The sequence below is a fragment of the Ursus arctos genome, unplaced genomic scaffold (assembly GCF_023065955.2).
Source record: "Ursus arctos isolate Adak ecotype North America unplaced genomic scaffold, UrsArc2.0 scaffold_25, whole genome shotgun sequence".
Taxonomy (NCBI): Eukaryota; Metazoa; Chordata; class Mammalia; order Carnivora; family Ursidae; genus Ursus; species Ursus arctos.
The window spans coordinates 25,410,793-25,427,071 of record NW_026622930.1 but is presented as its reverse complement, the minus strand read 5'-3'; the positions used below and the strand labels follow the sequence as shown (position 1 = coordinate 25,427,071).

The 16,279-nt window shown below is 39.5% G+C and overlaps 1 protein-coding gene across 45 annotated transcripts in view; it reads left to right on the top strand.

Annotated features, from left to right (window-relative positions):
* The window catches only part of TTLL5 (tubulin tyrosine ligase like 5), a 277,235-nt gene that overhangs the window by 85,178 nt on the left and 175,778 nt on the right, over positions 1-16,279 (top strand). For 23 of the 45 annotated variants that reach the window (XR_008961408.1, XR_008961406.1, XR_008961403.1 and 20 more), the window contains 3 exons: positions 10,473-10,630; positions 11,564-11,870; positions 16,151-16,271. Coding sequence is in view for 27 of the 45 variants with exons in the window: in XM_048220021.2 (XP_048075978.1) it covers positions 10,473-10,630; positions 11,564-11,870; positions 16,151-16,271 (586 nt within the window). In the remaining 18 variants the exon portion in view is untranslated. Of the gene's footprint in view, positions 1-3,771; positions 3,811-10,472; positions 10,631-11,563; positions 11,871-16,150; positions 16,272-16,279 lie in introns of all 45 variants that reach the window. The other 22 variants (XR_008961400.1, XR_008961417.1, XR_008961418.1 and 19 more) reach the window with 1 other exon arrangement.

Below are 16,279 nucleotides of genomic sequence, written 5' to 3'. Positions count from 1 at the left end.
CCTGTTCACATCTGAGAATTCAACTCAGTTCTGGCACTGTCTGCCCAGAGATTAACATCAGATTGTGCAGTTTAAGGGTTCAGCCCTACAAGACTGTGTCATCCCCCATTTCCTCCGCCTTTGCCTGACTTTGAACACCAATCGCAAGGCCAGGTTGTCACCGGTGCTGCTGACTGACTGGCCACAGATTGGGGTTTCAAACAACCTGCTCCTTGGCCTTTAATTCAGACCCAGTTGCAAGCCCAGGTTGTTACCTGTACTTCTGACCCACCAGCCAAAAATCAGAGATTCCTACAACTCTCTCCTTTCTTCCATTTGATTAATTTGCTAGAGTGGCTCACAGAACTCCAAGAAGTGTTTCGCTTATTAGATCACTGGTTTATTATAAAAGGATATAATTCAGGAATGGCCAGATGGAAGAGACGCATAGCGCAAGGTATAGGGAAAGGGTGCAGAGCCTCCATTCCCTCTCCAGGTGTGCCCGCTCCTCCAGATCTCCACGTGTGCACCAGCCTGGATGTCCTCCTTTTGCATTTTTATGAAAGCATCATTACATAGGCACGATTGATTAAATCATTGACCATTGGTGATTGAACTCCTGTCTCCAGGCCCTCTCCCCTTCCTAGAGGTCAGCAAGATGGGACTGGAAGTTCTAACCCTTTGATCACATGGTTGGTTCTTCTGGTGACCAGCCGTCATCCTGACGTTGATCCAGGGCATTCCCAAAGTCATCACACTGGCATAACCAAAGGCACCTTTACCATGCTCATCATTTCAGAAGTTCCAGAGGTTTTAGGTACTCTATGCCAGAGATGGGGATGAAGACCAAATACATATTTCTTTAAATTCTTTTTTTTTTAAAGACGTATTTAATTAGAGAGTGTGCATGGAAGGGAGGGGCAGGGAAGGGAGAGAGAGAATCTCAAGCAGACTCCCTGATGAGCATGAGCCCAACTCAGGACTCAGTGTCACAACCCTGAGATCATGACCTGAGCCGAAATCAAGAGTCAGATGTTCAACCGACTGAGCCACCCAGGGCGCTCCCAAATATATATTTCTTGATATAAATCACAATATCATAAATATTTTTTCACATCTCTTTGACTATTTTAGTTTGTTGAAAGTTCCTTTGTGTTTTTTGCTTTATATTTAATTCTTCTATATTAGTTCTGTTCATTCATCTCATTCTTTCTGGTTTATACTAGTATATTTCCTCATATATTTGGTGATCTTTGATTGTCCAGTTGTTTTTATAAATAATGGACCATTGGCTGAGGATAGGTTGCATGATTTTCCTCACAGGTGGTATCAGTCTGGACTGACATGGAGTCTATGTTTGAGGCTCAGTCTTTCCATCCTTGGGCTTCTCATGAGGGAGAAGGAAGTGGAGCAGGCAGTTGGGAAACCATCACCAAAATGAGAAAGCATTCTTCTAGGGGAAGCATAACAGTAACAAGATTTGAGACGTAGTAATATATGTGTTTCTTTATCAACGATTCAATAAACAAGACCACCAGTGGGTCTAATAATCACCATAATTTCAAAAGTATGATACATGTTGCAATATTTTGAGATACCTGCAACATCTCTAAAGTAATATGAAAAAAGATGTATTGGTTTTTTTATTTTGGGGGGAGGTTTTGGTGATAAGATCATATGAACACTGCTGCGGATGGTTTCTGACATGTATATGAAGGAAATGCTAAATTTCAGTCGGAGGATTAATTAGGCTAATCTCTACTTTTTCACATCTACCCATGGCCAATCTCGCCATGTCAACTGGCTCTTCCATGCTTCCTTCTTCCATACTTGCCGTCCCGTGGAATGGCCTTCACTCCATCCCTAAATTCTGCTAGTTGTGTCCTCATCCTCTTACCCAGACTAGGAGGAGGTTCTGCCGGTCCTTTCAGTCCCTCAGTCTGATTCACATTCCCACGTTGTGTTATAATTGCTTGGTTACTTACCAGCCTGTCTACTTTATAAGTCGGCTTTTGAGAGTAGTGCTTTGTTATGTTCGTCTTTGTCTTTGTCAGTATCTAGAGTGCACCACATGGTAGGCACAAGCACGCAAACTTGCACTGAAAAAATGAAATTGAATTTGTTGCAAGCCCGAACATCTTCCGGTTTGTTCCCTTCAAACTGAGCTGATATTTTTCCTCTTGAAAATCCTGCTGTATTATTGTCAGAGTTACTTTCAAACTCATTTCCTAATTATTTCTTTTTGGTTAATTTTGTCTCCCTTTCTTGCCCTTCCCCCCTCATCCCCCACCGGCCACCCTGTCTGGCAAACAGTATCTAACCTGCTGTTTTATAGTACGATGGTAGTTTTAACCCTGGCTGCAGATTAGTAACACCTGCGGGTTTTATAAACCCTGCTGACGCTCTGGCCCCATCCCTTCCTAAAAGCTACCTAGGTGATTGTAATATGAAACCACGATTGCATGTTACTGGAATAAACCGTTTTCTGATGAAAAAGTTAAAATCATCTTGAGGTTTTCTGATGATAAGGAGACAATATCAGGACATTGGCATGAAAAGAAGACACGGGAAGGGAAAGACCAAACATTTTGGTGAAGACCTACTTTTCACTTGATTTTCTGTAAATAGAAAATCTTGACATTGATTGCATCTGTCTCCTTTTATAACATTTTTGGAATTTTTAAATAGTAAATTTTAAATGATAAAGTTTTAAGATGAAGAACGGACTAAAGTGATCCAGGGGTTAGGTAAGAGGGGGTCCCGTGGTCACGGGATTGCTCAGTATCTTTTCTTTGGTGATGTATACATGAGTCTACACAGTGATAAAATTGTACTGAGTCAAATATACACATTCACATCTGAATACAAGTAAAACTGAGGAACCTAAAAAGAGAGAGTGTATATGTTACATGAAAGCAAATCGAATGAGGAGAGAATGTTTTAAAAGAAAACCAAAAGTTAATTGAAAAATAAATGGCTTTCACATGCTGTGGAGAGAGCCCAGCTCTAGTTCAGACACTATGGAGAGCATCTTTTTTTCTTAATTGTGAAAAATTGATTTCTCCTGAGCATCCTTTTTTTTTTTAAAGATTTTATTTATTTATTTGACAGAGATAGAGACAGCCAGTGAGAGAGGGAACACAAGCAGGGGGAGTGGGAGAGGAAGAAGCAGGCTCATAGCAGAGGAGCCTGATGCGGGGCTCGATCCCACAACACCGGGATCACGCCCTGAGCCGAAGGCAGACGCTTAATTGCTGTACCACCCAGGCGCCCCACTCCTGAGCATCCTTTTTGAACCACATGAGAATTGAGATTGGTTTCCTTTACTAATACATAATACAGTTCAGTGAAAGTATAAAGAAGAGCACTGGAGTCTGAGACCTAACCTCAGGGTTCACATTTGAACCCACTAATCTCCAGCTTTGGACATGTCACAAAATGATCTTATCCTACCCTCACCCCCCCTTTTTTTTAATAAACGGGACTAATAGTAACCTTCTTCACATGGTGATTGTGAAGAATAAGTGTGATTTGATATGTGACTAAATATACAAATGCAAGTAACTGGTACGTTTCTTTTCTAGAATTCATTTTCCCTTTTGTTTTTTTGTTGCTCTTCCCCCATGCTTATGGGACTCTGTTCCTTTCTCGGTACATCTCTCTGCTTCTCCCCAAAGATGCCTTCCCTGGCATAATTCCATGTTACCTCAGGAGTGTGTGTGTGCACGTGTGAAGTCAGGGAGAGAATATCTAAACAGTCCTCTAACCCAGTTGTCCTTTCTACTTCTGTAGGGGAAACCCAAGAAGAAGCTTATTGACAGGAAGAACACGGTAACTGATTTTTAAAAGTTGACAAATTCTTCCCATGCGCACAATGTGTGACCAAAGTAGGGGCTAAGCATGATATTATATGTAACCATTTTTGGTTTGGCTGAGCTTGAATAGTAACATAAAAAATGTTTCTATTCAAACGCTATTCTGAGGTAACTGTTTACAAACTAAGTTTGGGATTTACTTTTATAACTCCAGGTATAGCATTTGAAATAATAACAATAGTGTTCTTGTTTGGCTATGTGAGAGACACCAAAGTATAAATGAGATTTCAAAACTGTGTTAGAGCCATATTAGAGTCAAATAAGTGGTTATGGTTGGCCTTGATATACTCAGGGCGTGTAACTCTGTGCCTTATGGGACTGAGCAGAACTGCTTCCAGTCTGCCACAGAACTGAAAGTATGCAGAGCACCTGTGGCTCTTCATTCTGGTGGAGGAGAGAAAGGTCTTAGAGGAAGGTCTGGGGTGGCCTTGCCCAACCAAAGACGACAACCCTAACAAAAACTCTTAAATCTAAGCATACACCCGCCTGGTTTGAGACCTTACATACATCCCCTTTGTGCTGTGCTGCTTTAGAAATCAAAATGGCAACAAGAAGAAAGAGACATCCTATATCTAGCTTTCAGTTTTACATTTAAGGATTGATGAGGATAAACCTGGTTTCTCATCAAACCCCCTTGAAGCATAAATCTAATTTTGTTTAAAGAAGGAGAACGTGTGATTGCCATTTAATTAAGGGAAAACTGGGAGAAGTCAAGTTTGTAACTTGCTTCCAAATGAAAGCCACAGTTAATTTATAAGTTTCCTCCAGTTTTTAGTCAAAGAATATGCTTCCTAGAGTCTATTGCTATCAATTTGGCAATTAGAAAAAAATGAAACAAAAGAAAAAAATCTTAATAAGACTATTTAAAAGTCAGTGGGTTCTGGCCTTTCTTCGTTTTTGGCATTCATTTTATATTACCATCAGGAGTTTTCTGGTGGCATAGAGGTATAAGCAAATGAAAGCTGGCATATGGCAGACATATGTCAGACCATGTGCTGTTGCATGAAATACATCTTAATACATTTAAAAAGATTAAAATCATAAACAGCATGGTCTTTGACCACAGTGGAATTAGAAAGTGGTAACAATAGAAAAATCTCCAAATATTTGGAAATTCACACATTACAAAATAATCCATGGATCAAGGAAGAAATCATGAGGAAAATTGGAAAGTATTTTAAATTGAATAATAATAAAAATGTAACATTAAAATGTGTGGGATGCAGCTAAAGGAGTGTTTTGGGAGAAATTTATAGCTTTTTAAGTGCTTATATCAGAAAACAGAGGATTAAATAACTGATCTAATGTTTCATTTTATGAAACTAGATAAAGAAGAGTAACCCAATGTAAGTAGAAGAATGGAAATAATAAAGGGTGGGAATCAAATAAAAGACAAACAATAAAGAAAACCAGTAAAGTCTAAAATTGTTCACTGATAAGGTAGCAGAATTGATAAACTCTTAAATCAGCTGATCTAGTGAAAAAAAAGAACACTGATTACCAGTATCAGATAGGAAAGAGGGAAATAATTTACAGACCCTACAGACATAAAAAGGACGTTAAGGGAATATTATTAACAACCTTATTCCACTAATTTGACAACCCAGATGAAATGTCTGAATTCCTTGGGAGGGAACACTTAGCAAAACTGACACAAGCTGAAATAGAAATTTTGAATAGCGCTATATCAATTCAGAATATTGAATTTGTGATCAAATACCTTTGACAAAGAAAATTCCAGGCCCAATAGTTTCAGTGATAATTTCTTTCAAGCATTTGAGGAAGAACAGCGCCAATCTTACATGAACTCTTTAAAAAATATAGGAAAGGACACTTCCCAATTCATTTTATGATGTTAGCAATAACTATAACATCAAAACCTGACAAAGACATTTTTAAAAAGAAGAAAATTACAGGCTAATATCTTCATGGACACAGACACAAAATTTCCTCAAAGAATATTAGCAAACTGAATCCAAGTATAAAGAAAAAGGGCAATACATATGACTAAGTGAGACTTTTCCTAGTAGTACAAAGTTGATTTAACATTTGCAAATTAGTCCATATAATTTACCATATATAAAGGAGAAAAACTAGGTGATCATTTTATTAGATGCAAAAAGCATCTGATATAATTCACGTTTATGAGAAAAACTCTTAGCAAATCAGAAATGGAAGGGAATTTCTTCATCTGGTAAAGGCCTTCTATGAAAATCTATTGCTAATATCATACTTAGTGGCAAAATATTGAAGGTGTTCCTCTGTATTAGTAATATGGCAAGATGTCCACTTTTGCCTTTTGTATTCACTTTATACTAGAGGTCATCCCAAGCTGTACAATAAACGAAGGGGTGGGGAGTCAGGGAGAAAAGGCATACAGATTGGCAAGGAAGAAACCAGATGTCTTTAGTCTTAGATGACATGATCTGGTTAATGGGAAATCCTAAAGCCTCTCCAGAATAACTACAAGAACATATAGTGCACTTAGCAAGGATATATGGTCAGTATACTAACACCTATGGCATTTTAATATGCTAGCAGTAAATAATTTAAAAATGAAATTTAAAATTTTGTTTATGGTAGCATTTGAAAATATGAAATTCTCAGGGATAGATTTTACAAACTATGTTCAATACCTGTACAGTAAAAGCTTACTAAATATTACTGAAAGAAAGGAAAGCAGCCCTAAATAAGTGGGGAGATAAGTGATGTGCATGGATTAGAAGACTTAATATTGCAAAAAAAGTTCATTCTCTCCAAATTAATCTGAAGATCTGATGCAATCCCAATCATTATTCCAGTAGATTTTTTTTTTGTAGAAATTGACTATATTTTTTTCATCACCAGCAGAAATTGACTTAAAAATTTTTTTTTTTAATGTGGAAATACAAAGGACTTAGAATATCCAAAGTAATCTTGAAAAAGACTTAGGGTACCCGACTTAAATACTATCATGCTATAGTAAGCAAAACTGTGGCAAGTTGATCAGTGGAACAAAATAAAGAGTCCAGAATAGGCCTATATTTATATGGTGTTTTGACTTTAATCAAAGGGCCCAAAGTCCGATGGGGAAAGGAAACTTTTTCTTTTTAAAGAGATGATTTTATTCAGGCTATCGCAATAGCAGAAATGTTCATTGTTTTTTTGTTTTGTTTTGCTTTCTGGGTCTTTGTTTTTTTAGAGAGAGAAAGTGGGGGCAGGGGAGGGGCAGAGGGAGAGAGAATCTTAAGCAGGCTCCACACCCAGCATGGAGCCCAACACAGGGCTCAATCTCATGACCCTGAGATCAGGACCTGAGCCAAAATCAAGAGTCAGAGGCTCAACTGACTGAGCCACCCAGGCGCCCTGAAAGGAAATTCTTTTTAACAAATAGGGCTGGAACTGGATATTGTGCTTTTAAAAATGAGCCTCAGCCCCTATCTCCCAGAAAAATTAGAGATGATTCATAGTCATAAACATAAAAGCTATTACTATAAAACTTCTTGAGGAAAATCTAGGAAAATATCTTTGTGATTTTGGGCTTGGCAAAAGTTTTTAGACATGACACAGAAAGCAATACCCAAAAAGGAAAAAATGATAAGCTAGATTTCCTCAAAATTAAAAACTTTTGCTTATCATTGCATACTGTTAGAAAAGCGACTAGGCAAGCCATAGACTGAGTGAAGATACTCATCAGACAAAGGCCGGTATCTAGGAAATATAATGAGCTCCTCATCTGAAGAATTAGAAGACAATCGATCAACCCTTTCACAAACGGGTGAAATATTGGAACAGACACCACCAAAAGAAGGTGTGGGAGTAGCCGAAACGCTCTTGAACATGTGCTTAACAACATTAGTTATCAGAGAATTGCAAATTAAAATCATGAAATGCCACTAAACATCCAGCAGAATGGCTAAAATTATATCACCGTGTTGTCCACTTTAAATGCCATATGATTTTGTCAGTTATAGCTCAGTAAAGCTGGGGAAAAGCCGAAGTGAGCAACAGCATCAAATGGTGAGGTTGTGGAGCTCATGGAGCTCTGATAAGTTGTCATTGGCAGCATAACCTTGTACAAGCACTTGAGAAGGAGTCTGCCAGTTTGTTAGCCTAGAAAGCCCCATGCTGAGATCTTTACCCAGAAGGAATGAAAAACATAACCACAAAACGATTTGTACAAAACTGTTCATAGCAGCTTTATTCATAATCCCAAACTGGAAACAACGTAGGGGGTCCAATACCCGGAAAGTAGGTAAACTGTGGATTATTCATGGAGTGGACTAATCCTCAGCAATAAAAAGGCATAAATAGGGATACACACAACATGAATGAATCTCAAAAACATGCAGAATGAAAGGAGACTTACACAGAAGAGTTCATACTGTGTAATTCCATTTTTATGAAGTTCTAGAACAGGCAAACTTAAGTGATGAAGAAATTTAAGACCGTGGTCTATTTAGGAGTGTGAGGGAGGGATTGACTGGGAAGGGACATGAGAACTTTCTGAGGGGTAGTAACATTAGAGTTCATGTTATATATAGTTCTAGGCATTTGTCAAAACTCATCAGTGGGCATTTAATATTTGGATATTTCACTGTATATAGTGGTTAGCTCACCAAAAAACAAACAAAACAAAAACAAGACACCAAAAGCCCTGTAAAACAAATACTGAACTCTAGTGACTTAACGATATGCATGTTGAAGCATTTAGAAGTAAAGTGCACTGACCTCTATGTGTAACTTTGAAATGCTTTAAAAATTAGATGGATCAATGGATGAATAGAAGAAGGGATGGTTGGATATATGTGCTGAAACAAATATAGCAATATATTCATTGCAGGAACTAGGGTGTGGGTACTCCAAGAATTGCTGTACAATTCTTAAAACTTTTCTGTTTGTGTAAATACTTTCATAATAAAATGTTGGAAAAATAAAATGAGGTAGATGTAGCTAAAAGGTGTTGCATCTTATTTATAGGGAATTCAGTTGTTTATCCAAAAATATTCATGATATGTCAGCTGTGTGCTGGGCAGTCTCATGGGCATCTCTGATCCAGTGGTCAACAAGACAAGTATAGTCCTTACCCTCATAGAACCATAATTCTGTTTATCAGAAGAGTTTATCACGCTTTCTCCATCATTCCCTACCTCCATCCCTTGTACTACTTAGAATTCATTGCTCTATTCATGGTTTCTTAGTTCACAATTGTTATTTTAAAGTGTTGGATTTGCGTCATTTTCTTTATTATTTAATTGGCTAGAAATCTTTTCACAACTGTGTGTGTTGGGGGTGGTGGTGCAGTGTTTAGTTGTTGGGACGATGGTAAGCTGGATTTGAACTATTTTTAAAGTTTATTAATTTGCTTCTGGTTTCTGCCCCCATGTGTCAGGACCATCCCTATTCTTGGCCGAGTTTCCTGCTCTAGAGAGAAAGTTTCTAGATTTACTGTCCAGTTTATCCACTCAGAGATCCCTAAAACTCCTACAGAGACCAAAAGACACAGCCTTTCCATTATTGTCAAAGACTGAAAACTCCCAGAGAAATGAGGATGATTCCTTGACCTCAAAGGGAATACACTTTGAGTTCTAGGGAGTTCAATTCTCTGAGAGAATTCAGAGCCAACCAGTTAGATCTTAAGTTCTGAGTATACAGAGTCAGCTGCCTGCTTTCAGACACTGACATGGATACTTCTTTTCTGATCCAATGACCAAGATCCTGCTCTCTCTTTGCTGACCTAGTTACCTCTGCCTGTGCAGTACTTTGCCTGGTCCTTGTTTGGATTGGGCCTGATACCAATCACTTCCCTAACTTATGATTTATCTTACTTTAATGCCTAATGTAGCTGCTGCCATCACCTTCCCATCCCATTTCCCATTCATGACCTGATTGAACTTGGCTTTGTCCAGCATCTGATGCCTTCCCTTGTCTGTGCCTCTGACTCTAACTCTTGACCTGTACTTAACATCTGGAGAGGTCCTACCACCTCTGCCCACCTCCCCATGTAACTAAGTAGACTCTAAGAGAGGAGTTCCTCTTGTTGGAATGCTTGAGGCTCAAGGCCTTGGTAACTTTCCTAAGACACTTCCTGCACAAGTCTAGCTCTGTGCTACCACATTCACAGGTATCAGCCATTCCTCCCCTTGTCTGAACCTCTTTATTTATTAAATATTTATACATTAGATATTGCATTTATTGAACATTGTATACATTAGAAGAATATTTGTGTAAGTCTGAGTAAATTATAATGAGTAACAATAAAACAAACACCTCTAGCCACCACCCAGCTTAAGAATTAAAGTGATACCAGTGTCTCCCAGTCCTTCTAGGTATAAGGGATTAGATAGCACTTTATGGGCTCTGCAGTAAATAGTCAGCCAGTATGACTGGATACTTAAAAACACTTAAACACTGTCTTCAGATATATTTTTGTTCAGAACATTTAACAAATTCAGACAGGCCATTAGTGAAGTTTTAATGTAGATTCCAGTATTCCCATTTATCTGTCAAACCTTTTAGAATTCACTAGAGGTACCATATCTAGCCTGTTGTTGGTTACAGAATTCTGTCAAGCTTAGCCTTGGAATAAAGGAGAGAACTTTCGGAAGGCTGGAGCTACCATATTGTTTTTTTCCATAGACTAGCTGCTGACGGAGCACCAGAATTAAAGGTAGAGAGTATGAATTCAAAGGCCAAACTGCACGCTGCTCTCTATGAGAGGAAGCTCCTGTCTTTGGAGGTGCGAAAACGTCGACGACGGAGTGGCAGATTGAGGGCAATGAGGCCAAAATACCCAGGTACCTGCTGGTGAGCTTACGCCAAACTCCATTGTCCGTGTCTTGCCAGTCTGAGTTAATCAGCTTCTTAATGAATCAGAACCTTCCCAATCACATACACTTAATATTTTTGTACAGTCTTTTTCTCTGAAACTTAATTTCAAAAGGATTATAAGTTTTTAAACCTTCCATTCTGTAATATTTGTCCTGGAGAATAAGTGAAGCATACACGGTTTTGGCTTTTGCTCTTACTTCAGCATCATATAACTAGCTGATACTCTAGAAATACTTGACGTATAAAAATATAACAATATAAAGAAATACTTTAGCTCAAGTTTAATGGAATCCTGAGCGTTATTGTTCAGCTTTTTCATGATTAGGTATTAAATCTAGTTCATCCTTTGACATTGCTGAATGGTATAAATATTTTAACCATGAACAGGCAAGGAGGAAATTCTTTATCTCCCAGATTCTCCCAATTTTAGGTCTATTTGTCACTGGCTGACTGCCCCCCCCCCCATTGTTGAGCACCTGTATCAGGCAGGTTAGTCACTAGGGTTTCATTGGTGAATAAAAAAGATATGGTCCTTGTCCTCACAGACCTTCCAAGCTGGTGAAAGAGAAAGATAATGAATAAATGTAGGATAGAAAGCTAGTCCCCTGTTCTTTGTACCTCCATAAAATGTACCCTTCTAAAAACCTCTAACACACTGTAGAGATTACCCAGATGTTTGCCCGAAGTTGTGAGAGAGCTATCGGTGTTATGCTGAGAAACTTGAAGGTGGGTTTTTAGAATGCTTTAGACTGGAGAGTGACGTGTATGCTGTTTGTTTTGTGCCTTTTTCGTGGTCTGACTTAGAGATGGGTTTTTACTAAAAAAGATGAAAGGAAGGTATTGGGAGAGAGGAAAATTTAATCCTTTTTTCAGCAACATTAGTGATTCTTCGCATTTAGTGATCACTCAGCCAGCTGAAATGAATGTTAAAACTGAGACAGAGAGTGAAGAGGAGGAAGAGGTCGCGTTAGACAATGAAGATGAAGAGCAGGAGGCTTCCCAGGAGGAATCCGCAGGGCCCCTTGGAGAAGATCAAGCCAAATACACCCCCTCATTGACTGTTATGGTAGAAAATTCACCCAAAGAAAATGCCATGAAAGTTTCTGAATGGAATAATACAGGTGAACAGTGCTGCAAAATTGAGACTCAGGAGCCAGAGCCTAAATTTAACCTGATGCAGATTCTGCAAGATAACGGCAATCTCAGGTATGTACCTTTGGTAATTATGATAGTAAAACCTGTTAACTTGTGTACCAGGTACTGTGCTGGTGGCTTGGCAGCCATTTTCCTTTTCTTACAGCAGTCCTGGGAGGTAATGACTGTGATTTTATTATTATTGTTACTATTAAGGAAACTGAGCCTTAGAGACGTTGTTTGTCCAAGTATAGAGCTGTGATCCAAACCCACGCCTCACTGGCCCAACAAGTACTTGTTGGGTTTGAGTGTCAGTCACTAAAAGCGCAGAGTTCAAGTGGCTCACAGTTTGGTGTAGGGATACTTACTGAGTGGGGGCCCCAATACAGACGAAGTGCTCTTAGGACACAGAGAAAGGACTGGTCTTGCCTGGGAAGGCTCGAGGGACATGAGGAAGGTGACAGTATTTGAACCAGGCTTGAGCTCATGAGCAGGATGTCAGGAGGGCTGAGAGGTGACAGGTGTGTGCAGGAGTACCAGTAGAGGGAATAAAGGCAGGGAGATGTGATGGTTCAGTCAGTCATTTAGCCCCTCAGCAGAGGGTTATTGAGCACATGCTCTGTGCAGGAATTGTGCTAGGCTATGTAGTTACATGGAGAGAAGGTGCAGTAAGAGATAAGACAAAAAAAAAAATGGATGTCATTTGATCATAAAGCGCTCTAAGAGGAGCTGGGACTGTATTTTCTAGATGAATAATTTTTAAGCAGATGAATGATATGGTCAGATCTTGATTTAGAAGGTAAATTCTGGGGGCATTGTGGGTCAGTGATTGATAAGAGGAGAATGAAAAGCAGAAAGGTGAGTTAGGGGCTGTCACAATAGTCCAGAGCCAGGAAGATGAAGGCCTTGACCAGAGCCATGGTTACCAGAATGGAGAGGATGGGATGGACTGAATGAAATTTGCAAGTTCAAATTGGCAGGCCTTGGTCTCTGTAGATTTAAGAACTCCAGAGAGGCTGGATTTCCCAAACTTAGCAACTTGGCGATGCCGTCAATCAATATAAGGAGCATAGTAGTTGGTTTCAAGATACAAATATGTTTCATTTGGGACACAGTGAGGTTGAAGGGCTTTGGGATGAAGTTGTTCAGTGAATAGGTGATCTTAGCTTTGAAGGTCAGAGTTGAACAGAATTGGGCAGTTGATAATTGGGAACTTCAGAGTGGATGAGCTTGTCCAATTCACTTTAGTCCAGCAAGCACAAACAGGAGAAAAGGAGGAGAATTAAGCGCTGGGGAAAACCAGTGTTTAATAGTAAAGACACAGAAACTAGCAGTTAGAGAGGTAAGCATCAGCCCAGAAGTGTGGTAGAAGTTCCAGAATGAGAGTTCCAAGCTGTCGTCTGCCTCAGACAGCCCGAGAGAGCATGAAGAGTGAAAAGAGACTCCTGCATTTCTAACCTAGGGCCAGTTTGTGAGTTGTGAGAAATCGTGAGTTGTGGAAATAAGAAAGCAAGTGCACACCAACTTTTTCAGACGGTTTGGCAGTGAAAGGGAGGTGAGAACGCATCAGTGAGAGCAAGCTAAGAGAAAAGGATTTTTTTTTTTTTTTTAAAGATGGGGATTCTGGAACTTATTTATAGACTAGGGGAAGGGTTTGATGGAAAGAGGATTAGGGGCACCTGGGTGGCTCAGTCGGTTAAGCGTCTGACTCTTGGTTTTGGCTCAGGTCATGATCTCAGGGTCATGAGATTGAGCCCTGCATCGGGCTCCCCACTTAGAGCACAGTCTGCTTGAGATTCTCTCTCTCTCTCCACCCTCCCCCTGCTCATGCTGTCTAAATAAATAAATAGAATCATAAAAAAAAAAAGGAAAGAGGATTAGAGATGCAGAAATGGATATATTGATAGGAAGGGCCCTAAAGGAAGGTGGAAAGAGACCACTGGAGGGGTATCTCTTCCTGTAAGTCAGAAAGAAAGCACTATGGGGATGAATGCAGTAGTTAGAAGTGGAAGGGGAGGAAGGTTAGGTATTTGTGTATTTTGGCCTTTATTTTCTGTTAGAGGTCAGTTCTTATATTGCAAGGGTGGTGGGTAATATTGGGGGCTTAGGGGAGTGGGGAGATCGAGTTAAGGTCTGGAAGTGTCATGGAGAATGGCAGTAGTTCTGTTGAGCGGGGAGCACACCAAAGTGCTCACCAACGGACTGTGTGATCATGAGCTGCTCAGAGAGCTTCTCCACGCCTCAGTTTCCTTTTCCTTTAGGCCAAGGTATGGGGTTAGACAAATGTTTTTCAAACTGTGCTTTCTGGAGGGGAAAAAAGATTCCACTGAATTGAAATAGAACATTTGAAAACCACTGGACTATATTCTAAGGCCCTTTCCAGCAATAACATTCTACTTAGCTGTTGTAGAAATAAATTATTTCTTCATAAATCTCATGGATCTGACTTTCAATGAGTAAACTGTTGTAGTTGCCTGGTGTGTTAATGCAAATTAGTGGTTTTCAGACTCTGTTCCCTGGAGCTACCCATCATTCTGTGGGGCATCTCCGTGGCTACTGAGGGGTCTCAGGGAGGTCATGGCAAGGATTCGAGACTCTCGGCTCTAGCCTTTAGTTGTGTAATTTTTATACTGAGGATCCATATAAGCTTAATTTTTTAAAAATAGGGGATTTGGAGGTATAAATCATTCTGGTTTTCATTCTTTCATCTTTTTGGGTTTGTTTTAAATGACTAGCTGAGCAATGTGTACAGTATTTTAGGGCCAGTCTCAGAATGAACAACCCTGGGTCCTTTCGATAAGGTTTATAGAAATGGAAAACTCAGTACTTGTTCATTTGATTTGTGGCAATGATTTGCAACAAAATAATGATTGAAATCTCAACTCCAAAGTAATAATTCCCTTATCCAAAAGACCTTCATGTTTTAGCATTACGGGAATAATTAATAAAATCAGGTATTCTACTTTGGAGATGTATTTCTGCCTCATTCGATAGCAGGTGAATTTGTGGACCAAAATTAAGAATCTTTTTTGCTTATTTTGTCTTGAAAATAATCTATTGTGGAGGTAAGGCTTATGGGAGTGGTTGAGGGGAAAGTGACATGTGGTCTCCAGGTGAATAAGAATCTAAGTGTTGTCCTCGTTGAGAAACATTTGAAGATATAAATTTGTTTTTTCAAAATCATACTGTACTCCCATAAACTGTCCCCATTAGTAAAAAAGATACAGCCTGACTTACATTTTACGCTCTGAAGGTCTTCTGTATTAAACCTTCAAGAGCAAATCTACTTCTCAACCTAACTCCCCTCCCCTTCAGTCCCTCCACCACATATGTAGAAGTTAGACCTAGACCTAGATGTCCACTTGACTCTGGACAAGTCCTTCATCCTAACTTTGGAGGAACAGTGAGTAGAAAGCATTCAGTGATTGCATGTGTGAGGATTGTAAACAAAGTTTGTGTTGGGCCCTAATCTTCGCTGATGTAATTTTGGCTGGAGTGTCAGAAGGCCGATCAGCTGAAGTAACCAAAATCTCTCCTGAAGGAAAACAGATCTGCTACAATTAGCAGCTGAAGTGAAAATCATCAATGTGTCTCTGGTATTTCTGTCTTCTAAACCATAGCTTGAACAGATTTCCTTATTTCCAACCTAGACCACCAAGCAGAAACCCGCTGGGGTTTTCAGTGATGTCGCTGAGGTGCTTTTTATTATATGTAAAGATTTCTTTTTCCCACTGAACATCTGGGCTCGTCCCAGCCTGTCAGTTCATCTATGCCAAACTCTGTTGGACCTCACTCATTTGTTCTGGGCTCCAGCCATTCCTGTCTTGTAGTTGAGAAAAGCATGACCTTAAAATTTGGTCTCAAAAGTTCCTTTGTAGGATTTATCTCTTTCCTGCTTCGGAGGCCTTTGCACACCAGAAATATTAGTTGCCATAGCAAAAGCATACTTTTGCACCAACTGATAAGTACATAAGGGCCTCCAACGCAGAAAAACCTTTCTACGTTAATGTAAACGTTCTTGTGAAGATTCAGTACTTTTCCTGGCCGTTTCCCACAAGAAAGTTGCTAGAAAGTTCAGAGATAAGGTATAAGAGTAGGAAACCTGATTTCCTATTCTTGTTTGATTTTTTTCTCCCATGTTAATAATGAGAAAATAAATAGGATTCTTTAATAGAAAAAAAATTTCAGGTACTCCGTGGAAGGGATCTTTAGTCAGTGACTGATGATGGGCTTCGTTTTTCTTAGCCATCCTAGTAGGAGGATCCTCACAGTGCACTTTGACTGAGGCAAGTACACATCTGGTAGGCTTACCATTCTGTCTCGTAACGGTATGTTGTTTTGGATTTCTATAGCAAAGTGCAGGCCCGAATAGCATTCTCTGCCTATCTCCAGCATGTTCAAATTCGCCTGATGAAAGACAGTGGAGGTCAAACGTTCAATGCCAGTTGGGCTGCCAAAGAGGATGAACAGATGGTGAGGCT